Source organism: Mytilus californianus, unplaced genomic scaffold, assembly GCF_021869535.1.
Source record: "Mytilus californianus isolate M0D057914Y unplaced genomic scaffold, xbMytCali1.0.p SCAF_7, whole genome shotgun sequence".
NCBI classification, from domain to species: domain Eukaryota; kingdom Metazoa; phylum Mollusca; class Bivalvia; order Mytilida; family Mytilidae; genus Mytilus; species Mytilus californianus.
Window position 1 is genome coordinate 91,572,615 of NW_026262723.1, and position 24,749 is coordinate 91,597,363.

General features: G+C 31.6%; 2 protein-coding genes across 3 annotated transcripts in view; one reads left to right on the plus strand and one right to left on the minus strand.

The window, feature by feature from the left end:
• Positions 1–3,045, plus strand: part of LOC127708674 (heterochromatin protein 1-binding protein 3-like) — a 35,048-nt gene extending 32,003 nt beyond the window's left edge. For both annotated transcript variants that reach the window (XM_052213776.1, XM_052213775.1), the window contains exon 11: positions 650–3,045. In XM_052213776.1, the coding sequence (XP_052069736.1) occupies positions 650–833 (184 nt within the window). In that variant the 3' untranslated portion in view covers positions 834–3,045. The remainder of the gene's footprint in view (positions 1–649) is intronic.
• A 7,962-nt stretch (positions 3,046–11,007) lies between these two features.
• LOC127708725 (leucine-rich melanocyte differentiation-associated protein-like) lies at positions 11,008–24,715 on the minus strand. Its single transcript, XM_052213848.1, has 7 exons — positions 24,630–24,715; positions 21,734–21,834; positions 20,950–21,076; positions 18,280–18,419; positions 17,299–17,425; positions 14,554–14,644; positions 11,008–12,121 (listed from the first exon to the last, which is right to left on the minus strand). Exons 1-7 carry the CDS (start codon positions 24,705–24,707, stop codon positions 12,042–12,044), a joined length of 744 nt encoding a protein of 247 aa, XP_052069808.1. The 5' UTR covers positions 24,708–24,715; the 3' UTR covers positions 11,008–12,041.
• Positions 24,716–24,749: the final 34 nt, after the last annotated feature.

The following is a 24,749-nucleotide window of genomic DNA, read 5'->3' on the forward strand; positions in this document are numbered from 1 at the left end:
ATTAAAAGATGTGAAATTAAAAAGATAACAAGATACCAAGGGAGCAAACTAAAACCATTAGTCAAAGAAAGATAAACAGCACTATGGTCAAAATAAAAAGAGATACAACAATTTAGCAACTTGAACACCGAAAAAATGGGGATAAACTCCAGTCCTGCTGAAGTTTCTACTTGACTTGTGGCATCGGTTGTTTGCTCATGACAAGTAAATTTCTGGTCATATTCCATGTTGTCCTAAGTCCATTATTAATTGTCTATTTTTGTATTAAAGTTTCTCATTGGTAATTATATTTTACCACCATTCTAGGAACAGGGCTATATTGCATTCATTCTGTCCATCCATTCTTCCAACAAAAATTGTTACACTTTTCTCAGGAGCTGCAAAATAGAATGATTTGGTATTTGGTCAATAGCTTGACAGCTATGAGATGTAATTTGTGCACACTTTTGGAATCTTTAAGATGCCTCATTCCTGTTTGCTGACTATTTGAATTTTTCAATATGTTAAAAGAATTTTAATCTTCGTACACACATCTCTCAGGTATTACTGAACATAATTATTTCATATTTGGTCAGCTGCTTACAAGTAGGGTATGCTTAGCATTCACATTCATTGTTTATTTTCAATATTGTAATATTAAATATTTCAGACAAATAACAGGAATTGGAATGAGCGGTACATTCCAGCTTGCAAAACCATTTATTCCTCCCCCTAGAACACTGGCTGGAGTAGAAGATCTTACGGAAGACTGGATTGGTGATGAAGGAGTCTCAGGAGAGAATTATGTTGTTCGTAAAACAAAGTCAGGACGATATGCAGGAAGACAGGCCTAATAATCTGTTTCCGTGCATTTTATACTAAGGCAGCATCATTATTTGTATGGTAGTCAGTTGCTTGCTGTGCAGGAGTGAAAGACATCACATGACTTATTTAAAGGGTCAGCTGACTCAAAACATATAAGTTGGAAGTTGTTCATTGCATTGGATCATCACAGTAAACCAGGGTCAAACCCTAACATTCGTGTTGATATGATTGGATATCAGCTATTGTTTATTTGTTGTATTATGTAGTGATTTGCTGGATATTCTTCTTCCAAATGATGCTATTGAAATTGTCCTAAAATCTGAGGTTATTAGTAAAATTTTCATTTTTGAATACAATATTTTATGGCTATTATCTTTAATAAAAAGAGTGGTATGGGTCATTAGTTTGCAGACATATTATAACTTCTAGCAGTGTTGAATATGAAACACATGTTTCTAAAGTACCAAACAGTTTCATTTTCAACTATATCATTGTGTGTAAAACAAGCCAAAATATTTAAATTTGATTAACCAAATTATTTTATATGAAAATATTACTTTTGAAGAGTGCAATAAATTTATAATTTTTAGGATGAAAATGAATAAAACCTTGACTAAGGCTTTGTATAGTTTTGCTGCTTATGATAAATCCTCAAGTTTTTGTGTATGTGAGGTCACTTCATTTATTAATCATGTAAAAGCATTGTGGTCAGCATTGTTATGTTTATTCACTAAAAGAAGCTTTATGTTTTGTTAATGAGATATATATAAAACATTATTTTTTGTGAGTACATTTACTAGTCTGCCTGTCCGGTATTGATTTAATAGATACAAGGATCAGGTAATCACAAGCCACCTTCTTCATCCATTGCTTTCAATAAAAACATGCCTAATGTCACAAAATATGATGGAGACAATTGTGGTCATCGTAAATCTTATTACTTGATGTCAGTTATAGACAGAATTTATATAGAATGCACGTGCAGATGTTTTTGTAAAGATAACAACTTAAACATTGCTACTACACCTTAGTATAATGGGTTAACGGTTGCCCAGATGACAAGGGTCAATTCTAGATTTCACAAATATCAGAATTTGCTGTAAAGAATTTAATGAATTATGGGTAATGGGTTATATTTACTAGAGTACAGTAATATACATGTATTCTAGTTGGTTTTGATATCTGGAACAATGGATATTTAGCCAGTTGTGTAACATTATTTATATTGTGAGCATTTAAATGAAATTACTGAGAGTCCTATTTTCCTATAGTTTATACAATGATGAATTGGCATTCAGATCAGTTTGATATTTTCGTTTTATGTTTCTAAAAGCAATGTACATTTCATTCTAGTTAAAATTAGCATTGATCTTTATGAAGGGCATTTTATAAGCATGATAAGTGGTTTTTTTTCATATCAGAATTATGATCATGTTTATTGTATAATTGGTAACAAACTTGATAAAGACTTACAATTAATGGCTTTAATTTTCCTTTGAATGTCATTTCTTTTGACTGATCCTAAATGTTTTTACTACCATTCAACAAATATATTCATACCTTTATAAATAGATAATTTTTATTGTGGTTTTACACAGAACTCCAATGAAATTAATGCAAACATTTTCTTTGTTTTTCCTTTTTTGAAGGTGTTACATTGTTATATATTTAGTATGCATATTTTTTTTAATTGATGGTCGTTCACAAGAAAGTTTTTTATTCACAAATTTCTGCAAACATGGCTGCATATGCAGAAAAGATCTTTTTTTAAGAGAAAACATGATAAACTGATTAAATGATTGTCAGAATTATGTTATATACCAAATATTAGTAATGCAGGCTCCTTGAAGCTCAAGTCTGTTTAGATATTAAATATATAACCTTTTTTTGTTTATTTGTTTTTCAAAAGACTGTAATTTTATGACTGTTAAACTTGTTCTGTTGTTTTATAAAATATACTGATTTTATTTTTTATCAAATACTGCTTATTTTGCTTCTACAGACTTTTCATATTCAGATATTTTATGTATTAATTTTTTTGTTTTCTTGTTATAATAAAAATTATTATATATATCAATAATATTTGATAATTTATGTGTATACAAAACTTTTTGATAGGTTAAGAAGCAATGAATGATTTAGATCTTCATTTTAATGTGTTGAGCACTGCCAAAGTAGTCTTTATATCAATAATTAGAAAATGTAATTCAGTGTCAAAAATAAATCATTATTGTCACACAATTAGTTTTTATTATCCTGAATAGGATACAGAAATGCATGTTTATTTAGCTACTAAGCAGTGTTTGCATGCAGGGATAGTAGTATCAGGTTTTTCATTTGCATTATCAAGTCTACACACTTTTCATAATATGCTTTTCTGATACTAAAGCAATAACGGAAATTCTTATAAATACTTGATGAGAATCTATTCTTGTGCTGAAGTAATTATAGTTTGTTAAAAATTATTGTTTTAAAACATTTCAACTTTCAGACATATATGATGAAGTGTTGGAAGGGTTTGGTTTCTTTTATTTGCATCTCCTGTTATATCACTTGAAGGAATTCATCATAGTTTCACATGCAGAAATAGTGATGATAATTCTACATCTCAGTCCATTTTGTCATTATGCATAATTCAAGGATAATAATTATACTACTCATCCAACCAAATGTGCAAAAATCTCAGACATCATGCAAACCTTAAAAAAGTAATTAAACATATAACCTCTGGTTCTGAAAAATTATCTTTTTCCTAGTACAATGTACTGTTTAAATAAACAGACAAATATTCACTTCATTTTTAATGAAAGAATGATGTGGGGTATATGTCAATAACACAGCAACCAAAGACACAAAAAGAAACACAATTCAGAACACCTATAGTGGTCAACAGTTGTTTATTTGTCCCTTTTAAAATATAAAATTATGTTTTGCAGTACTAATATATTCATCCACTCCTAGGTAATTTGATAATCATAACTTTCATTTATATAACATATTCAAACTTTTGTAATTCTGTGAAAAAATGGGTCAACTGGAACAAAATGCAAACTCAATCTGTAGGTCATTATTATACAATTATGCATAAATACTAGTAAATAAGTAGCAGTGCATAAAAATAGTCAAATGAAGCTCAGCTGACCTGTCTAAACAAATACATGGCCTTTTCTAATGTTGTAGCAAAACTTATGATTACTCTTGCTTGGTGTTCATGGTCTTATTAGTATGCATTCAGTTGACTTGAATAAAAATGTAAAGAGAGTGCTAAATCTAATGCCTTGTGAAGTCATTGAGCCAGGCTCTCTGCAGTTAAGCAACCCTTGCAACAACTCTTAAGAAAGTACTTTGAGAGGCCTGTTGAAAGGCCAAATTTTTGTCCCCATCCAAAATACCCTCTTTATTCAGTAGAAGTCTAAATTACTCTACTTCATTCTGGTCAACCTGTAACATACTTCTTTGGTAACTTGTACAGTTCATTCGATCTCGTTTCATATATGCATGAAATATTTGCCACTGGATATTAAGCAAACAAATATCTTTCATTACGTCAATTGATCCATGTATAAAGCATGAACATTGCTTAAAAGGGCCTCAGTCAAATATATATAATGACTAATGACCTTTACAAATTCCTAAAACAGCTGCCCATGTTGAATTTCACTGACCATTGATTTTATTTTGATAGTCCTAACTATAAAGTTTTACTACAAGTATCACGTTAACGTAAACATGATCCAAACAAATGAGGTCAAGGTCAGATAAACCAAGTTGTAAATACAAGTACACCTTGCAATCATTCCATACATCAAATATAGTTGACCTATTGCTTATAGTATATGAGAAACAGACCAAACCATGAAAACTTTATATTGACCAATGAACCATGAAAATGAGGTCAAGGTCAGATGAACCCTGCCAGAGAGACATGTACACCTTAAAATCATTCCATGCTTCAAATATAAAATAAAGAATGGAAATGGGGAATGTGTCAAAGAGACAATAACCCGACCAAAGAGCAGAAAACTGCCGAAGGCCACCAATGGGTCTTCAACACAGCGAGAAAATTCCATACCGTAGGCGGGCTTCAGCTGGCCCCTAAACAAAAATGTGTACTAGTTCAATGAAAATGGACGTCACACTAAACTCCAAAACATATAAATGAACTAAAATTAAAAAACATACAAGACTAACAAAGGCCAGAGGCTCCTGACTTGGGACAGGCGCAAAAATAGTTGACATATTGCTTATAGTATTTAAAAAACAAAATTAACCTGGAAAACTTAGCATTGACCAATGAACAATGAAATTGAGGTCAAGGTCAGATGATACCTGCAAGACAGACATATACACCTTATGATCAGTCTATACACCAAATTTAGTTGACCTATTGCTTATAGCTTATTGCTACATGTATTAAGAAAAACAGACCAAAAACACAAAAACTTAACATTGAGCAATGAACTGTGAAAATGAGGACAAGGTCAAATAAAACCTGCCAGACTGACATGTACATTGTAATATATTTCCATACATCAAATATAGTTCACCTATTGAATACAGTATTAGAAAAACAGACCAAAACACATAAACATAACTTTGATCACTGAACCATGAAAATGAGGTCAAGGTCAGATGACACCTGCCATTTGGACATGTATACCTTACAATCCTTCCATACACCATATATAGTAGACTTATTGCTTATAGTATCTGAGATATGGAATTGACCACGAAAATTTAACCTTGTTCATTGATCCATGAAATGAGATCAAGTGAAAACTGTCCGACAGGCATAAGGTACCTCGTACATACCAAATATAGTTATCCTGTTACCCATAATAAGAGAGAAATTAACATTACAAGAAATGTTAACTTTTTTTCAAGTAGTCACTGAACCATGAAAACGAGGTCAATGACAGATGGAAACTTCATATCATAAGTCATCTATATACAAAGTATGAAGCATCCAGGTCTTCTACCTTCTACCTTCTGAAATATTAAGCTTTTAAGTAGTTAGTTAAAAGTTGCTGCAGCCACCGGGTCACTATCCCTATGTCTTGCTCTCTGCAACAGAAGTCACAGACTAGAAAAAAATGGGGGTCACAGATCTTGTTTTTTTTTGTTAAAATATAATGAAATTAACGAAATCAGTTATTTCATATTGGTTACCTGATGTTCAGTGGTTGTAGTTTGTTGATGTGGTTCATAAGTGTTTCTCGTTTTTTATATATAGATTAGACCGTTGGTTTTCCTAATTGAATGGTTTTACACTAGTCATTTTTGGGACCCTTTATAGCTTGCTGTTTGGTGTGAGCCAAGGCTCCGTTTTGAAGGCCGTACTTTGACCTATAATGGTTTACTTTTACAAATTGTGACTTGGATGGAAAGTTGTCTCATTGGCACTCATACCACATCTTCTTATATCTATATATAGGGGGAAATTTAATTTTTCCTTGTTGAGGAAACATTAAACAGTAGAATTGGTTAAAATTCAATAAGAGAATTGCTTTTCATAAAAAATTTCAGTAATATCAAATAAAAATTGGGTGTCACTTGGCCTTTATATTTTCTTGAAAAATAAAAAAAAAAAAATTGTCCCATCAAATTCAATATAATTATTTGCCCTTGATCTTAAAAGGATTTTTTTCTGAAAATTTAAATACAATTAACAACACTTAATTTTTTGATAATTTAAAGTTTCAATTTCAAGTTTTATATATTTCTGTTGTATAATGAATGATACTTGGTACAATATTTTTAAATAAAAGATGTAAATTTGCAACCTGCCCTTAAGGGATGCTCAGAAAAAGACACCTCATCTACCTTAGATTATATGTCAACATTGAGGTTGTGAGATTGAACCCTGCAGGTGGGTTAGATGCCAATCTTAATTGACTAGGATTGCCTGTTTTCCTGCCAAAGGTTGGTGGTTCTCTCTGGGCACTCTTGCTTCCTCCACCAATAAAAAACTGGCTGCCACGAAAATAATCATGGTGCTGAAAATGGCTTTAAACAAAAAATAAATCAATCAATAAATAAATAAAACTTATATGAAGCTTGGTAGTGGTATGAAATATAAAGATCTGATTTGAAGTTGTTGAGAAAAATACAACAAAAATTTCAAGCAATTTTAGATTCAAAACTTTGTATTGTTTAAAAGAGCTCTTTATAAAATTAAAAACCAATTGTTCAGAGAACAATTGAAGGTCTTTCTACTTCAATTTCCTAAATAATTGATAAGAAGCTACTTCTGGTTTACTTAAAGTTACTGTTGGCATCCAATCATAGGTTTCTTCATAATGATTCATTAAATATATGGTTTCTATATACTTTTGCCTGAAATAAGGGAGATAATTGCTGACTTGTGGTTAAGAAAATGTCACTTCCGGTCTCAAAAGATAGCTGTATTTACAATGATTCCACAAATATATGGTTTTTATATACTTATGCCTCTAAAAATGGAGATAATTGGCTACTTCCAGTTAAAAAAATGTCACTTTCGGTCTCAAATGATAGCTTTATTCACACTGATTCCAAAAATATATAGTTTGTATATACTTATGCCTGTAATAGGGAAATAATTTGCTACTTCTGGTTTATAGAATGTCAATTCCGGTCTCAAATGATAGGTTTTCGTATGCCCATTTAAAAAATATATGATTTCTAGGTACTTTTTCATAAAATAAGTGTAAACATGACTACTTCCTGTTCACTAAAGGTCACTTCTGGTTGATATTTTCCAAGGTCACATGTCACTTAACATTTTGTTAAAAACCTTATGGCTTTATCATGTACCAATCTGAAGTAATAACCAATTTACCTTAAAATAAAATATTTGAGGGGCAATAACTCCTATAAGATGTCAGGATTGTTTCAGACCCAATGTATCATATCTTCATCACAATATAGCAAACATTTTGCACTAGTTCTTTTATATATAACGTTAAAAATATCAGAGAAAATGCAAAAACAAGCAAGACAAAATTGAGGACATGACCTTGACCTTCGACCTTGACCTCATTTTCTAAGTTAGGACCCAAGGACCTCAAATATAGAGACTTTAGGTTTATACGGCTTGCGGTTTATGAGTTACAAAAACATAATGACAAATTTATTTGGTAAAGGGAGATAACTCCTATAAGATTTCAATGGATCGCTTTGATCCAAATCAGCCAAAAATTCCTGAGGATGTAACAAACAAATATGAAAAAGAATTTTGTCGTTATCTTTTTTGCTAAGAGGAGATACAATAACAATAAAAACAGTGTTTGGGGAGATAACTCTTACAATAAAAAGTGCTCGGTTAAACAGGGTTAGTTACAAAAGCGCAATAACTGTTCGATATCATTTGAAAAAAATCTAAGCAACATCTTGCAAAACCACAATACCCCGCAAGAAAAAAATGTGGCGGAAGAAGATTAAAAATAATTAAAAACCAATTGTTCAGTGAACAATTGAAGGTCTTTCCACCTCAACTTTGATAATAAAGAATTAAAAAAAAACGGTGTTAGAAGATGTCACTTCTGGTTCATATCATTTGTTACTTCAAACTGATTTAAAAAAAATAAGATTTACAGGTACTTTTTTGTTGAATTAGTATGAAATAGACTACTTCCGGTTAAAATAATGTAACTTCCGGTTAACCCTTTAAAAGGTCAAATGTCTATTAACCAAATGCAAAAATCCTAATGGTTTTATAATGACCAGTATGAATATTTATCAAAGGTCAAAATCTAGAACGTTAAATTGACCTTTGACCTTGACCTCAATTTCAAGGTCATAGGTCAGTGATCTCAAATCTAAAGATCCCAGGTCATTCACGTGTATGGTTGAGGAGTAATACTGATTTCAAATACATAAGGGGAGAAAACTCCTATAAAGGGAGACCGAAACACTCCAACTTAAATGGGTTGAAGTTATGCCATGTCGTAAACAATTATTTGACAAACGCATTGTATCCTTAACTGTTACAGTTTCTTTGGAATAAAGATAACAAGCAAAGTTCAAAATTTAGAACATGACCTTGACCTTTGAGCTTGACCTCAATTTCCTCCAAATGGACTAAGGACTTTATATCAAAAGACTTCAGACCTCTTTGACCTATGATGTATGAAATTATTCAACATATCACTTAAGTTAAATTTTTAAAGGGAAATAACTCCCATAAGATGTCATTGGATCACTTCGGTTAAACTTAACCAAAACATCTTTAAGAGGAGACAAACAATTTGGTGAAAAGTTTGTTGATATAGTTTACAGTTTCAGAGAAATAAAGACAACAAGAAAAAGGGGACGCAGGGAGGTAACTCCTATAAGAATAAATGTTCCGTTACACAGGGTGAATGGGGAAATCCCCATCACTGTACAACATCATTGGCAAAAAATCCTTTCAATATGTCGTGAAACAAAAAAACATCTCAGACGGCAGAAGAAAAAAGACCTAATGATTGACTTGCCCAGTACCATGAAAATCAATCACAAATTGTTCCAATTATAGTTGTTTGAAGATTTTTTTCCATAACCAGTATTTTTGGATGTTGACTATTTAAATATACTTTATAGTTAGTGCAGCGATTATTCCCAACACAAAGTACAGAATTTACTCATGCTGAAAGTTAACATCAACCTACACATAGTATATACATAGAAACATACTATATATGGTACTCATGCTGAAAACACACATATAAATTTAAGAAAGAAATAGCATATTAAACGTTTGATAATTTATTATGTATTTGGACTATTTCATAGAAATATACACAATTTTAACATGAAATACAATTTCAGAAAACAAAATTTAACATTAAAATTGTTTTATTTCAATATAATAAGTACCAGTACATTGTACATAAAATTTCAACAATAAGTAAATGTTCTTCTCTTTGCTCCAAATTGTGTTAACTTTTAATTACATTCCACTTTTCTTCTTCTGAACTAATATATAAATTATATCACAATAATTAGTTTCTTATTTAAACACACTCATCTTTAAATAACGTTTAAAAAACTATATATATATATTAATTAAATTAAATATATATCCAAGTAAATGGCATGAACTAGGTGGTATACATCACATAGCTGTACTGAAATATATTGATATTGTGTGAAAATGTATATAATTTATTTGTTCAGTGTATGATCATTGGTGTTAATATGTCCTTTGATTGAGTTAAGCTATTTCAGTTGATATTTTATAGTGTGTCTTTCTATGTTGTGATGTTACACTATTGTTTCAGAAAAAGGGTGAAGGTTTGGTACCATTAAAATGTTTAAACCCACTGCATTTGTTTGCACCTGTCCTAAGTCAGGAATCTAATGTTCAGTAGTTGTCGTTTGTTGATGTGGTTCATAAGTGTTTCTCGTTTCTCGTTTTTTATATAGATTAGACCGTTGGTTTTCCCTTTGGATGGTTTTACACTAGTAATTTTTTGGGGCCCTTTATAGCTTACTGTTCGGTGTGAGCCAAGGCTCCGTTTTGAAGACCGTACTGTGACCTATAATGGTTTACTTTTATAAATTTTGACTTGGATGGAGAGTTGTCTCATTGGCACTCATACCACATCTTCTTATATCTATATAAAGATAGATAATTTTTGTAACATTTCACTTTGAGTTATACCTTAAAGTCCTTTTATTTTTAGAAACATACACATGATCTCTCTGAGAGCATTCTATTTACTTTTGTACCAGCTAAGGGTCCAATAAACTATACTAACTTTTTGAAGTATAATCTAGGCAATTGCTAGATGGTGGAGGGTTGCCTCCCCTGACTCACTGTGAGACTATATGGCCCGAGAACACAGTTATTTCATATTTCGCATTTCTTTTAGACAATAAATTATAATTAAAAAAATCGCACGTGCTCTATCTCAAAAAGATTTTTACAGTATAGAGAGCTACTTTTGGTACAAATAATATCAAAATTATAGAAAAGTCTACCAGCTCTAACTCAAAATATGGACAATTCTATGTTACAGGGGTCTTTAATTCAGTTTGACAGCTTCAGACATACTACTTTTTGACCTTTTTTAACAAGACCAAATTTTTTAACATGTAATTTCATCCCCTACTTAATATTTCATGCATAAAATATGAAGAAATAAATTTGGAAAGTGTATGAAAAAAATTTGCAAGTTATATACTGTCCCAGGGACTCTATTTGTAGACAATGAAAATCAAAGGACGTTAACTGTGTCCTCAGACCATACAATGTATGAATTAACGTTATATGTTAAAGCCAATTATTATTCTATCCAACTTGTAAAGGAAAGGATTTATCTAGGCTGAGCCTTTATCCAATCCCTTTGTTTGAATATAATTGATTTAAACAATAAAATCTTTGAATTGAATTGAATTGAAGTAAATGTTTAAGATAAATAAAAAATTATTAACATGTAATATGTGACTTGAAAGGTAGTGTTGCTCTCCACCTATTGCAGTTCATTCAAATTTCGGACCCAATTGTATTTTGTTTTATCAACCAAACTGTTCAACTGGTCATAACTTTAACAAACTAGGCCCAGTCCTTCCTCCTTATGGTCCATTTTTCAAATTTTTTGCCTCAACTTTTTGAAAATCTGTGATCCACCACTGATAACAACAGGTTGACTTGTATCATTGAAGTTGTATGGCACATATTCATACAGCATTGCACAGTAGGTAGTTAACAATATATAATCAGGACATTTTAATGCCCTTTTTGTAACTATCACAAGATATTATACAAAATTGTATCAAAATAGATGTATTGTAAATATAAACACTCACTTAAAATATTTAACAAACATGACAAAAAATGCACATAAGTATATCTTGAAGCATAACAGTATAAATCATTACATAAAAGATTATGTTATGTACCCTTTTCGTGAAACATAAAATATATATTTGTTGTATGAAAAATGTATTTTATATTTCTTATATCCATACATTAGATTTCAATTATTCTGCCAGGTATCTCACACTGTTTCATCATATTTACAATAATTATTACTGATGATGTGGGAAATGTATGTAAATGTGTGTATGTTGAGAGTATGAGTATAACACATTACTTCTAATGCAGTAAAAAAATTAAGATATCATTTTATCCATGTACACTTCAAATATACGAAACATTTACATAAAAATATATATCCACTCATAAAATTCACTGGGGTTAACATCGTGAAGACTTTATGTTATCTTAATTCTTTCTTTCAATAAACATGGTGTTTGCAGGTCAATGTCAGTTATAGGTCAGGGTTTCTGATAAATCTGTTTCCCTCTGAATGGTTACCATAGTAAACATATTTACTTTTCCCCCAGGCAGCTGTAAATAGAATATAAATGTATTGCATTAATTTCTCTCAAATAAAATATAAATGTTGTAAATTCACAGAACATATCATATAGAGGTGTTTCCATTAAATGGCTTTAATCTTTTTGGATAACTTTTAATTAACCAAGGAAACACTTCAAAATTTCATCCTGTCTTATAATGCTAATAACAAGCTTTTAAATTTAACCAAAGAGAACAGCTGTTGATTAAGATAAACAATTTAATCGATTGGAGGTTGATATTATAAAATTGTAGCCTTTGTATGAGGTCAATATATCCATGTATCGACCTAATACAAAGGTGAAAATTGATACAATACTTGCCTGTATGCTGATCAGGAATACATACAGATGGGAGAGGTTGACTATTATTAGCTCACCTGGCCGAAAGGCCAAGTTAGTTTTTCTCATCACTTGGCGTCAGTAGTCGCCGTACTTAGCGTCAGGAGTCGCCGTACTTGGCGTCAGTAGTCGTCGTCGTTAACTTTTACAAAAACCTTATCCTCTGAAACTACTGGGCCAAATTTAATCAAACTTGGCCACAATCATTATTGGGTATCTAGTTTAAAAAATGTGTCCAATGACCTCGCCTGCCAACCATGATGGCCAACATGGCTAAAAATAGAAGATGGGGGGTAAACTGCAAGTTTTGTCTATTATCTTGAAAACCGCTATGAATAGCAAAAATCTGACAGGGGGGGCAAAAATTTCAGAATGTTGAGATCTGACTACCTGCTGTCCATTTACTTCAAAATTTTCAGACAACTTTATATAGAAGTTATTATCCTTAAATGTCAAATTTTATCAATTTTTTTCATTTTTGCTTGTTATGATGAAAACTAAAATAGATAAGAGAGAAACTTTATTCAAGAAAAATGATCAGCAAGACAAAATCTACAAACAAGTCACATGGTTAAATAGTCAGATGACTCCTTATTAGAGTTATTGCCCTTTAATGATGATTTTTAACAAATTTTTGCTTTTTGCCTAATATCTTACAAAAATCTTCTACCCTGAAACTACTAGGCCAAATTTTACCAAACTTTGCCACAATCATTATTGGGGTATACTGTTTAATGGGTCCGATGACCCCGTTTGCCAACCAAAGTGGCCAACATGGCTAAAAATAGAAGATAGGGGTAAACTGCAAGTTTTGTCTATTATCCTGAAAACCGCTATGAATAGAGAAAATCTAACAGGGTGAAAAATGTTGAGAATGTTGAGATCTACCTCACTCCATATCTCAGATACTATAACAATAGGTCTACTATATTTGGTGTATAGTATGAGTGTAAGGTGTACATGTCCAACTGGCAGGTGTCATCTGACCTTGACCTCATTTTCATGGTTCAGTTGTTAAAGTTAAGTTTTTGTGTTTTGGTCTTTTTTTCTAATACTGTATGCAATAGGTCAACTATATTTGGTGTATGGAAATATATTACAATGTACATGTCAGTCTGGTAGGTTTTAATTGACCTTGACCTCATTTTTATGGTTCATTGGTCAATGTCAAGTTTTCCTGGTTGGTTTGTTTCTTAGATACTATATGCAATAGGTCAACTATATTTAAAGCATGGAATGATTGTAAGTTGTTCATGTCTGTCTGGCAGGGTTCATCTGACCTTGACCTCATTTTCATAATCCATTGGTCAATATAAAGTTTTCATGGTTGGGTCTGTTTCTTGTATACTATAAGCAATAGGTCAACTATATTTGGTGTATGGAATGATTGTAAGGTGAACCTGTATTTCTGGCTTGATCAGGGAGGTGGACTGTTATAATACTTTACTAAACCTGAATGCTGATTGTGATTATATTCCATCTGGGGAAGTGGACTTTTATTATACAATACTAATTTGATACTGATCAGGATTATATACAGACTTGGGAGGTGGACTGTTATGACAGAATACAAACCTGTATGCTGATCAGGATTACATACAGACTTGGGAGGTGGACTGTTATGACAGAATACAAACCTGTATGCTGATCAGGATTACATACAGACTTGGGAGGTGGACTGTTATGACAGAATACAAACCTGTATGCTGATCAGGATTACATACAGACTAGGGAGGTGGACTGTTATGACAGAATACAAACCTGTATGCTGATCAGGATTACATACAGACTTGGGAGGTGGACTGTTATGACAGAATACAAACCTGTATGCTGATCAGGATTACATACAGACTTGGGAGGTGGACTGTTATGACAGAATACAAACCTGTATGCTGATCAGGATTACATACAAACTTGGGAGGTGGACTGTAATGATACGTTACTAACCTGAATGCTGATTGAGATTATACTATCCTGAATGCTGATTGAGATTATACTATCCTGAATGCTGATTGAGATTATACTAACCTGAATGCTGATTGAGATTATACTATCCTGAATGCTGATTGAGATTATACTAACCTGAATGCTGATCAGGATTACGTGCAGACTGTGGAAGTGGACTGTAATTCGAATCATCTGTCTCAGGGGATATTTTTGGGTCAGGAATCAGCTGTTGATAAAAGAAAAGTATTGAATGAATTACTGTAAATTCAGAAATTAATGTGAGGTTTTTATTAATGCAATAATGTAACTCCTTTAGTATTGCAATAATAAGAACTTGCATTCTGATATATGAAACATATATTTGTATGAAGCTTTTCCTAAAATCACAATTATCAAACTCGCATTTTTGTTAATTCTTCAAAAATGGCAATAATAAATGCATGCAATAATTTATGAATTTACAATACTAAATAATAGGTGGAATTTCAGCTGTGACTGGTATAGTCATTATGATGTATGATAACATGTGTAATCTTGTTTATTAGGTTTGTGATAAAGATTTTCAGTATGTTGTCTATTTTTGAGTGGTATGGTGTTTTAGTTATGACTTGTATGGACATCATTGTGTGTATAGGCCATAATGTTTATTTGTTGTTGTGGTATGGTGTTTTAGTTACTTGTAAGGACATCATTGTGAATATAGGTCATAATGTCTATTTTTGTGTGGTATGGTGTTTTAGTTTCTTGTAAGGACACCATTGTGAATATAGGTCATAATGTATATTTTTGTGTGGTGTGGTGTTTTAGTTACTTGTCAGGACACCATTGTGAATATAGGTCAGTTATTTTTGTGTGGTGTTTTAGTCACTTGTAAGGACACCATTGTGAATATAGGTCAGTTATTTTTTGTGTGGTGTTTAAGTTACTTGTAAGGACACCATTGAGAGTATAGGTCATAATGTCTATTTTTGTGTTGTATGGTGTTTTAGTTGTAACTTGTATGGACATCATTGTGAGTATAGGTCATAATTTCTATTTTTGTGTGGTATGGTGTTTTAGTTGTAACTTGTATGGACATCATTGTGAGTATAGGTCATAATTTCTATTTTTGTGTGGTATGGTGTTTTAGTGGTGACTTGTATGGACATCATTGTGAGTATAGGTCATAATGTCTATTTTTATGTGGTATGGTGTTTTAGTTACTTGTCAGGACACCATTGTGAATAAAGGTCAGTTATTTTTGTATGGTGTTTTAGTTACTTGTAAGGACACCATTGTGAGTATAGGTCATAATGTTTTTTTTTTGTGGTATGTGCTTAGTTACTTGTAAGTACACCATTGAGAGTATAGGTCATCATGTCTATTTTTGTGTTGTATGGTGTTTTAGTTGTGACTTGTATGGACATCATTGTGAGTATAGGTCATAATGTCTATTTTTGTGTGGTATGGTGTTTTAGTTGTAACTTGTATGGACATCATTGTGAGTATAGGTCATAATGTCTATTTGTTGTTGTGGTATGGTGTTTTAGTTGTGACTTGTATGGATATCATTGTGAGTATAGGTCATAAAGTCTATTTTTATGTAGTATGGTGTTTTAGTTGCGACTTATGAGGACATCATTGTGAGTTTAGGTCATAATGTCTATTTTTGTGTGGTATGGTGTTTTAGTTGTAACTTGTATGGACATCATTGTGAGTATAGGTCATAATGTCTATTTGTTGTTGTGGTATGGTGTTTTAGTTGTAAATTGTATGGACATCATTGTGCGTATAGGTCATAATATCTATTTGTTGTTGTGGTATGGTGTTTTAGTTGTGACTTGTATGGACATCATTGTGAGTATAGGTCATAATGTCTATTTTTATGTGGTATGGTGTTTTAGTTGTGACTTATAAGGACATCATTGTGAGTATAGGTCATAATGTCTATTTTTATGTGGTATGGTGTTTTAGTTGTGACTTATAAGGACATCATTGTGAGTATAGGTCATAATGTCTATTTTTGTGTTGTATGGTATTTTAGTTGTGACTTGTATGGACATCATTGTGAGTATAGGTCATAATGTCTATTTGTTGTTGTGGTATGGTGTTTTAGTTGTGACTTGTATGGACATCATTGATAGTATAGGTCATAATGTCTATTTTTGTGTTGTATGTTGTTTTAGTTGTGACTTGTATGGACATCATTGTGAGTATAGGTCATAATCTCTATTTGTTGTTGTGGTATGGTGTTTTAGTTGTAACTTGTATGGACATCATTGTGAGTATAGGTCATAATGTCTATTTTTGTGGTGTATGTTGTATTAGTTGTAACTTGTATGGACATCCTTGTGAGTATATGTCATAATGTCTATTTTTATGGTATGGTGTTTTAGTTGTGACTTATAAGGACATCATTGTGAGTATAGGTCATAATGTCTTTTATCTGTGTGGTATGGGATTATACCTGTGGCAATACTATTATAAGTAAAAACTATCAGTTCCTCTGACCAAGAGACAATAAAAAAATGGCTGCATGTCACAATATGAAGCGTTTTTTGTCCCCACCATGACATGTTGTGGGGGACATAGAAATACTGGGGTCTATCTGTGTGTTTGTCTATCAGTCCGTCCGGTCTACAATTCTTGCCAGATTTTTATAAACTTGTAACATAGGTTTATATCAGCAATGTCTCTGACAAGCTTGAAAATTAGTGTCGATCAAATATTTTTAAAAGAGTTATGGCTATAGTCTAAAGTCTAAAGTTTTTTTTTGTTATTGCCCTTTGATAGATAAAATATGTGCAACACAGGGGACATTGGAACTCTGTTCTTTTATTATAATTCAATGAAGAAAAAGAATGAGATATGCAGACAAAATATTTGAACATGTTATTTTACCTCACTTTCCTCTGCCTTGATGACTTTCATAAAAGACCCTTTCTCTTTAGCTGTAATTAACTCCTCTTGTTTGACTGGTGAGGAGTCTAAGAACTTAAGTTTTGGTAATTTATATAATACATAATACCTGAAATAAGGAAAATATATAGTGTAAAAATAATGTTTGATGTTCATAATTGGATACCATCAATGTTTTTATATCTATTTTAACAATAATGTTGCTTTTAAAAGTTTCTCATGCTAATATGAGTGAAGATCTTATTTGTGCACCTTTGTATCTAAAGGACAAAGTATATGGTTTATTTATAAGATTTTAACTGCTGAATGTCTGTTATGAATGTTATGAAACAAGAGATAGGTGCTGTTTTTCTGGTGTATGTATCCTCAACGTCAAATGTTAAATTTTCTGATTAGCTCCATTTCAGAATAAGTATTGATGATAGATAACAGATATTCTGTTTACAGTTGCACTCACTCTAATTTAAAGCAGAAATATGAGACACCCCCCTTCTTTTCAGTCACACTTCATTGAGTTTTTAGTCTTTGCCTTGTTTAAATTGTATATATAAATTTTCAGATTATGTTCAGTTATGAAAAAATACTTGTAACATATCTTTGCTATCTAGTATAAAGTTAAATTAGTATCCATGCATCCTAGCTGTATGCAGAAGCTTCAATCATGCTCAAGTGAATGATTTATTACGTTTTTTGAACTGATGGTCTATACAAAGAAATTATAAATTATACATTTAGTCACAAGCTTTTACAAAGGAAGGTATATTTTGAAATTAAAATACTGACCTTTAAATGCACAGTTTTTTTTTAAAAGTTTACTGCATTATTCAATCATAATTCATAAAATTACAGTGATCATACACTGTTAGGCTTGGAATGTACAAAAATCTGTTAAACCATAACTGACATTTTTAACATCATTATATTTGTGTATAGTACATGAGGAAAACAGAAAAAAAAATTTACCTGTATCTTTGGTAATCTTCTTCATCATTGTCTGGACTAGATAACTCATTTGGACACGCCAAGTTCCCCAATAAACTTAGGTATGTTAATGATGGAACATTTTCTGCAAGGTTGTCTAACAAATGATATAAATCTGTTATCTGATTAACAGTTAAGAACTAGCAACAAAGTCCATTGTAGAAGAGGAGGCATAGGCAGCCTGACATATTTTTACAAATGACATTTTCTAATGCTCAAACTGCATTTCAGTAAATTAAGATGCCATAATTATATAGCTGGTTGTAATATTAAAAAAAACCCAAAAAAGTCAATGTTGTTCCTACAGGCTTGTATTTACACAGAATCCATGACAAATCACCCCACTGGCAAATCGGCCCACACCTAATCGCCCCACTTTTTCACCAACTCACCCCACTTTCTAAAAAATCGCCCCACTCTTGTTTACCAACTCGCCCCACTTATGAAAAAGCATAAAATCCCATTGAAAATAGGTTGGATAACTTGCCCTACTTATAAAAAGGGTTAAAATTCCACTGAAGTAAGGTCTGCCAACTCACCCCACTCATGACAAATAGATAAACCACGATGAATTTAGTAATGCCAACTCGCCCCACTTATGAAAAAAGATGCAACCCCTTGTATATCTATGTTCCTGCCGCATTTATAAATAAAATCAATACCTATGAAAACCTTAGATAAATTTTCATTTTTTGTTTGTTTTCAAACCATAAACAAAACTTACCAATCAAATTTTTAAGAACAACAAAACCTGCTTTGACTACTTTTACTGACAAAAACACGACACACGCCTGTTGTAAATGAATGAATGGACATTCTCTTTGATATTTACTTGAAAGTAATATTTGCCTTTCAATTAACTGTATCTGTATCTGTATGTTCTATCTTCTGCCAATCTAGGCACACCTCCACAATTGGAGTAACAGGTTTCTTTTCAATTGTTATGCAAATAACTAAGCTTACAAGAATAAAGTTATTAAAATTACACGATAATAAATAATGTATTTACAATTATATTTTAAGAAAGTGAAACATCATTTAATTTCAATAATAATAATTTAATAAATTTTCGTTTTTTTTTTGTATTATGTGTAGATTAGTTTTCATTTAAGTGGAGCGAGTTGGCTGACATGAAAATTATATATTCATCTAGATTTTACCTTTTTTTATTAAGTGGGGCGAGTTGGCAGGAGTAAAATTAACGGGATTTAACCCTCTTCACAAGTGGAGCGATTTTTTAAGAAGTGGGGCGAGTTGGTAAACCAGTTTGGGGCGATTTTTTTAAAAGTGGGGCGATTTGGTGAAAAAGTGGGGCGATTTGCCAGTGGGGCGATTTGTCCTGCTTCCATTTACACAGTATAAAGCTCTCATTTCTTTTCAATGCTTGTCTTTAGATGTAGGGTATGTAGAATTAAAGTAAGGTCTATTTAAGCATTTTTAACATTAATTTAACCCTAGTTTCAGGCCAAATGTCCTTGCTAATTTCTATATATTTGTGCTCTCTTATAATATGTAATTGTATAATAATAAAACATGCACTTTCATCTTTTTCAGCAAGCTACTGAAATATATGCAAGGTGACTTGCCATTTATTTCATATCACATATTGATAACTGTCACATATGTAGACATGAATGTAAAAAATGTGAGAGTCTTACAAAGAAGATGAGTAAGCAGAATTGACTGAGTCATTAAAAAGTATTGAATGGAATACTAAATAACATGCTATTTTGGTATTTAGGAAACCTTAATAAATCACTCAATAAATCATTTTTAAAAGTAGCAGGTGCACAACTTCATGCCCTGAAAAAGAATTTATGACAGTTTTGTTAACTGCATGGGAATGACAAGATACGACCACAAAAATGTTTGGCAGTACATCTAGTTTAATAGAATACTAGAACACACCCGCGACATTGCGGGTCGATGACTGAATTTAGTCATGCTGATTGTAAGGTGCACAGTTTTCTCTGCTTTCAAAATCTTTCTGTTTGAACCCGTCCTGGTTTTCTTACTACAATAAACTTACTATAAACTAAATTTAATTTTTGAACTAATTAACCAAAATTAATACATGTAGTGGTATTGAGGTGGAAGAAAACAGACTTGTTAAATAGTGTAACATAGTGTAACATAGATATAAACTACTGGAAGAATTCCAGGTTCTCTTGATAGAGGAGGGGTTTACAGAAGGTAACAGGTAACCGGAAACTACATGTGACATATACTATTTATCAGTATTGGATTTGACCCAGAACTTGTTAATTATTGGTAATATCAATTATGTGGGGCAAAGAAGGACCTGGAATGGTGTAATTTTTAAACAACACCATTGGCCTATATTAGTTATATATAAAGTTGAATTCTTTGATTTGTCATGCCGGCTAACCAATTGGACCTCGTTATTTTAGTAGTATAGATACCATGGCAAAGGAAACACAGATTTGTTTAATATATACAAGGCCCTTTATAGCTTACTGTTCGGTGTGAGCCAAGGCTCTGTGTTGAAGACCGTACTGTGACCTATAATGGTTTACTTTTATAAATTTTGACTTGGATGGAGAGTTGTCTCATTGGCACTCATACCACATCTTCTTATATCTAAATATGTCAGCGCACTACATAATATCACCATCATTGAGAAAAGGATACACAATTTTTGTTCAGTGTGAGTGTGTGAAGATGATTTAAACGGGGAAATACTACATCATCACTTAATCTGTTGTTATCAAGAACCAGTTCCTCTAAATTCTGAAATCTTTCTAAATCGGATAATGACCTGAAATAAAATGATTTTTATATTATCACGTTTCAATTATCCTATGATGTATAAGGCATTAGAGCATACACCTTTCAATTATCCAATGATTTATAAGGCATTAGAGCATACATCTTTCAATTATCCAATGATTTATAAGGCATTAGAGCATACACCTTTCAATTATCCAATGGTGTATAAGGCATTAGAGCATACACCTTTCAATTATCCTATGATGTATAAGGCATTAGAGTATACACCTTTCAATTATCCTATGATGTATAAGGCATTAGAGCATACACCTTTCAACTATCCTATGATTTATAAGGCATAAGGGCATACACCTTTCAATTATCCAATGATTTATAAGGCATTAGAGCATACACCTTTCAATTATCCTATGATTTATAAGGCATTAGAGCATACACCTTTCAATTATCCAATGATGTATAAAGCATTAGAGCATATACACTGAATGGTGTCACTGTAAAGATATAGTCAAGATTTTGCAATGCCCTTTAGAAACTTATTGTTTATTGTGGTTTACTTTTAACGTACAATGTTTATTAAGCTTGATACCTTGACAGAATTTTTTAATTATGCACTTTATAAATTAATTTCTTTTCTCTACCTGTACATACATGTATAAGTCCTTGATTTGTTTAATTAAAAACTTACTTCAACTGGTTAAAACTCAGATCAAATCTCTTTGTAATAGATGAATATTTTTCAGCAAGAAAAGTCGGAATACATTCTTCATTTTGTCCAATATAAGACAGCTGAAATGATATATCATACATACGATGAATGAACAGATTATTCAACTAAAAGACATGCAAATGTCTGTCTTGTGAATGATTTAGAGACTGTTTGATCTGAAAACCTTTGAGAAGTTATAAATGCATAGTTTATTTTATTTGATACATGTACAAGGATTTCAAATTAATAAAAAAAAAAAAATTTTAAAAGTTTTTATCTATATTTCTGAAACATAAAATGCATTTAAATTTTTATTTTTACTTGGTCCTGACATGATTGTGGGTCAACTCAGGCCGGAGACAACTTGGCCCAAGTAAACAATGTTGATCTAGGACTAAAACATAAGACAATGTTGACCGTCTAAGTCAACTCAGACAAAGTACAGGTATAAAAGAAAGACTTGTCCTCAATTAAATGTTATAGATTAGATCACATAAAAGTATCTTATATATGTTGCTGCATTTGCAAATAAAGCTCCATATAAAAATAATTGGTTAAATGTGAAACTATTACTTCATCATGGGTATTTTATCATATACTAATAAAATCTATATTAAATTTTAAATTCTTTATCTCATTGCAATTATATTTTGTATATTACCATACGTCATAAATTAGATTACCAATCAGAAATCTAATTAAACGATCGATGGAAAAATTGAAAGAACAATTAAGGTGGTACCCAACACCTTGACTAACATTAATTTGGCTCGTTTAATTTTCATAAAATTTTGACAAAATGTTTACTTTGACCCTTTGACAAAAATATAAAAATTTCAAAAAAATTTGAACCAACCACTTTATCAGAAAAATTTCTTTGGTTATATAGCAGTTTGACAAACACTAACTTTGATCATTGAGAAGCTTAATATTTCCTAAACAAAAGAACGTAATTAAAACGTTTAGCTGATTTTTACAGAGTTATCTCCCTGTAGTGTTAGGTACCACCTTAAACTTTACAAATCAATACAAAAATACATTAGCCTTTCCAAAATTGTCATTTTGTAGAAGATTTGAAGTTGCTTTCAGGCCAAGTTGTCTTGTACTCCTGCCATGCCTTCAAAATTTTGCAGGTCTGTACTCTTTGAGTAAATTTTGTAGGTCATATTTCAAAATTTCTTCTGATGAAGCTTAAACAAGCTACATGTAGGTCTTTTTTTTTGTGATTGGGCAGTCAAATTAAGAAGACAGTAAGATTCCTGTTAGTTTGTTGTGGTGTTCGTAGGGAAGGATTCAATCCTTTTCAGCCCACCATAGTTTCGTAATATTTTAAAACGATGCAGGACGTGACATCCATACAGCCACGTCGTCCATAGGATGTTTTGTCCATACCTTGAAAAGATGTATCGGCCATAGGACAACATCGTCCATATTTTGTGAAGATTTCCATGGTTTTTTTCTTCGGAAATACATTTTATGTATAAATTATTGTGATATATACATATAGATGGATATTATAACTCATAAATGTATTATGCTGTATTAACATTATTTGTCATGTTTTTATATGCTATACACTTGAAATACGCATCATATATATTATACATAAATGTGCTTTATCTAATAAAATATTTATATTATTTTCTCAATGTGCTTTATCTAATAAAGTATTTAGATTATTTTCTAAATGGATTTTTAATATCTTGCGTAACACAAACAGAAAAAATAAAACAAATAAAAACATATCCAAAATGGGAGATTAATTTCTGTCATAGTTAAGTCTAGTTTTAAAATATCAAATTTAGTAATCAGATAATGATTAATTTTAAATATTTAAGAAGATTGTTAATTGCTTATTATCATTTCTTTGATGAACATAAGTATTAATTATGATTTTGTCAAGAAATTGTAAAGGAAATACAAAACAAGATCACTATAAAAACAGCACCCAAGCTGAGTTCCAGCAGAGACAAACATACATTGGGAAGAGAAATTCTTGTTCTTACGAGAATAAAATATGGTACGCCGTACTGCACAGATGGAATATGCTGTTTAGTTTCTACTCTCTGTTAAAAAGCTGTAAATCCATTTTCAAAGTCATAGTAGGGATGAATTATCAATAGCATTAATTTAAAACCAGTATTCTATGAGTTGAACAGCAGATGTACAGAGGTAAAAATAAATAAATAGTCGACATCTACAAATGTATACTGACTCTTTCAAACCAGCAAACTTTCATAAATTGTTTTGTTATATTTTAAAATTAGGCCATTAGTTTACTCAATTGAATTGTTTCATATTTTTCAAGTTGGGGCCTTTTTATAGCCGACTATATGGAATGGATTTTTCTCATTGTTGAAGGCCATATGGTTGCCTATAATTGCTTACATCCACTTCAATTGAACTTTGGTGGATAGTTGTCTCATTGGCAATCATACCACATCTCCTTATTTTTATATTGTACATAATAAATACTACTGACACATCCTATGGACGACGTGGAAGTATGGCCGTCGCGTCCCGAAAGCTTTTAGAACTATAACATACATCAATCTTGCATAGTTTAATGCCATATTTCACAACAATTAAAATTTTGTAATGAACTATTTTGTCTATTCCAGTCACTGAATTGGTACACCACTGTCTCCTAATGGCGGTCTATATTTATTTTAAATGCTTCAACAGTTTTGGAAGCAATAACATCAACTGGCAGATTATTCCTTTCCTGTCGGTTTATATTATACTTGTGAAAATATTGTCTGCTTTTTTTAAATTTCAAATTCCAATAAGGCAATATGGGACTGAGTAAACGATTTTTTTTCTCTCATTAATTATAATTGCAAAGTCTTGTTAGTTCTTTAAAAGATCGACAGACCTGACCACTTTGAAACTGTTCTATTGTTTCATCTTCTGTTATCTCTGGGTTTACTTTCTCTTCAACTTCGTCTGCCATTTTTAGAATCACGTGACACGGAATTTCACGTCCGGAATTTTA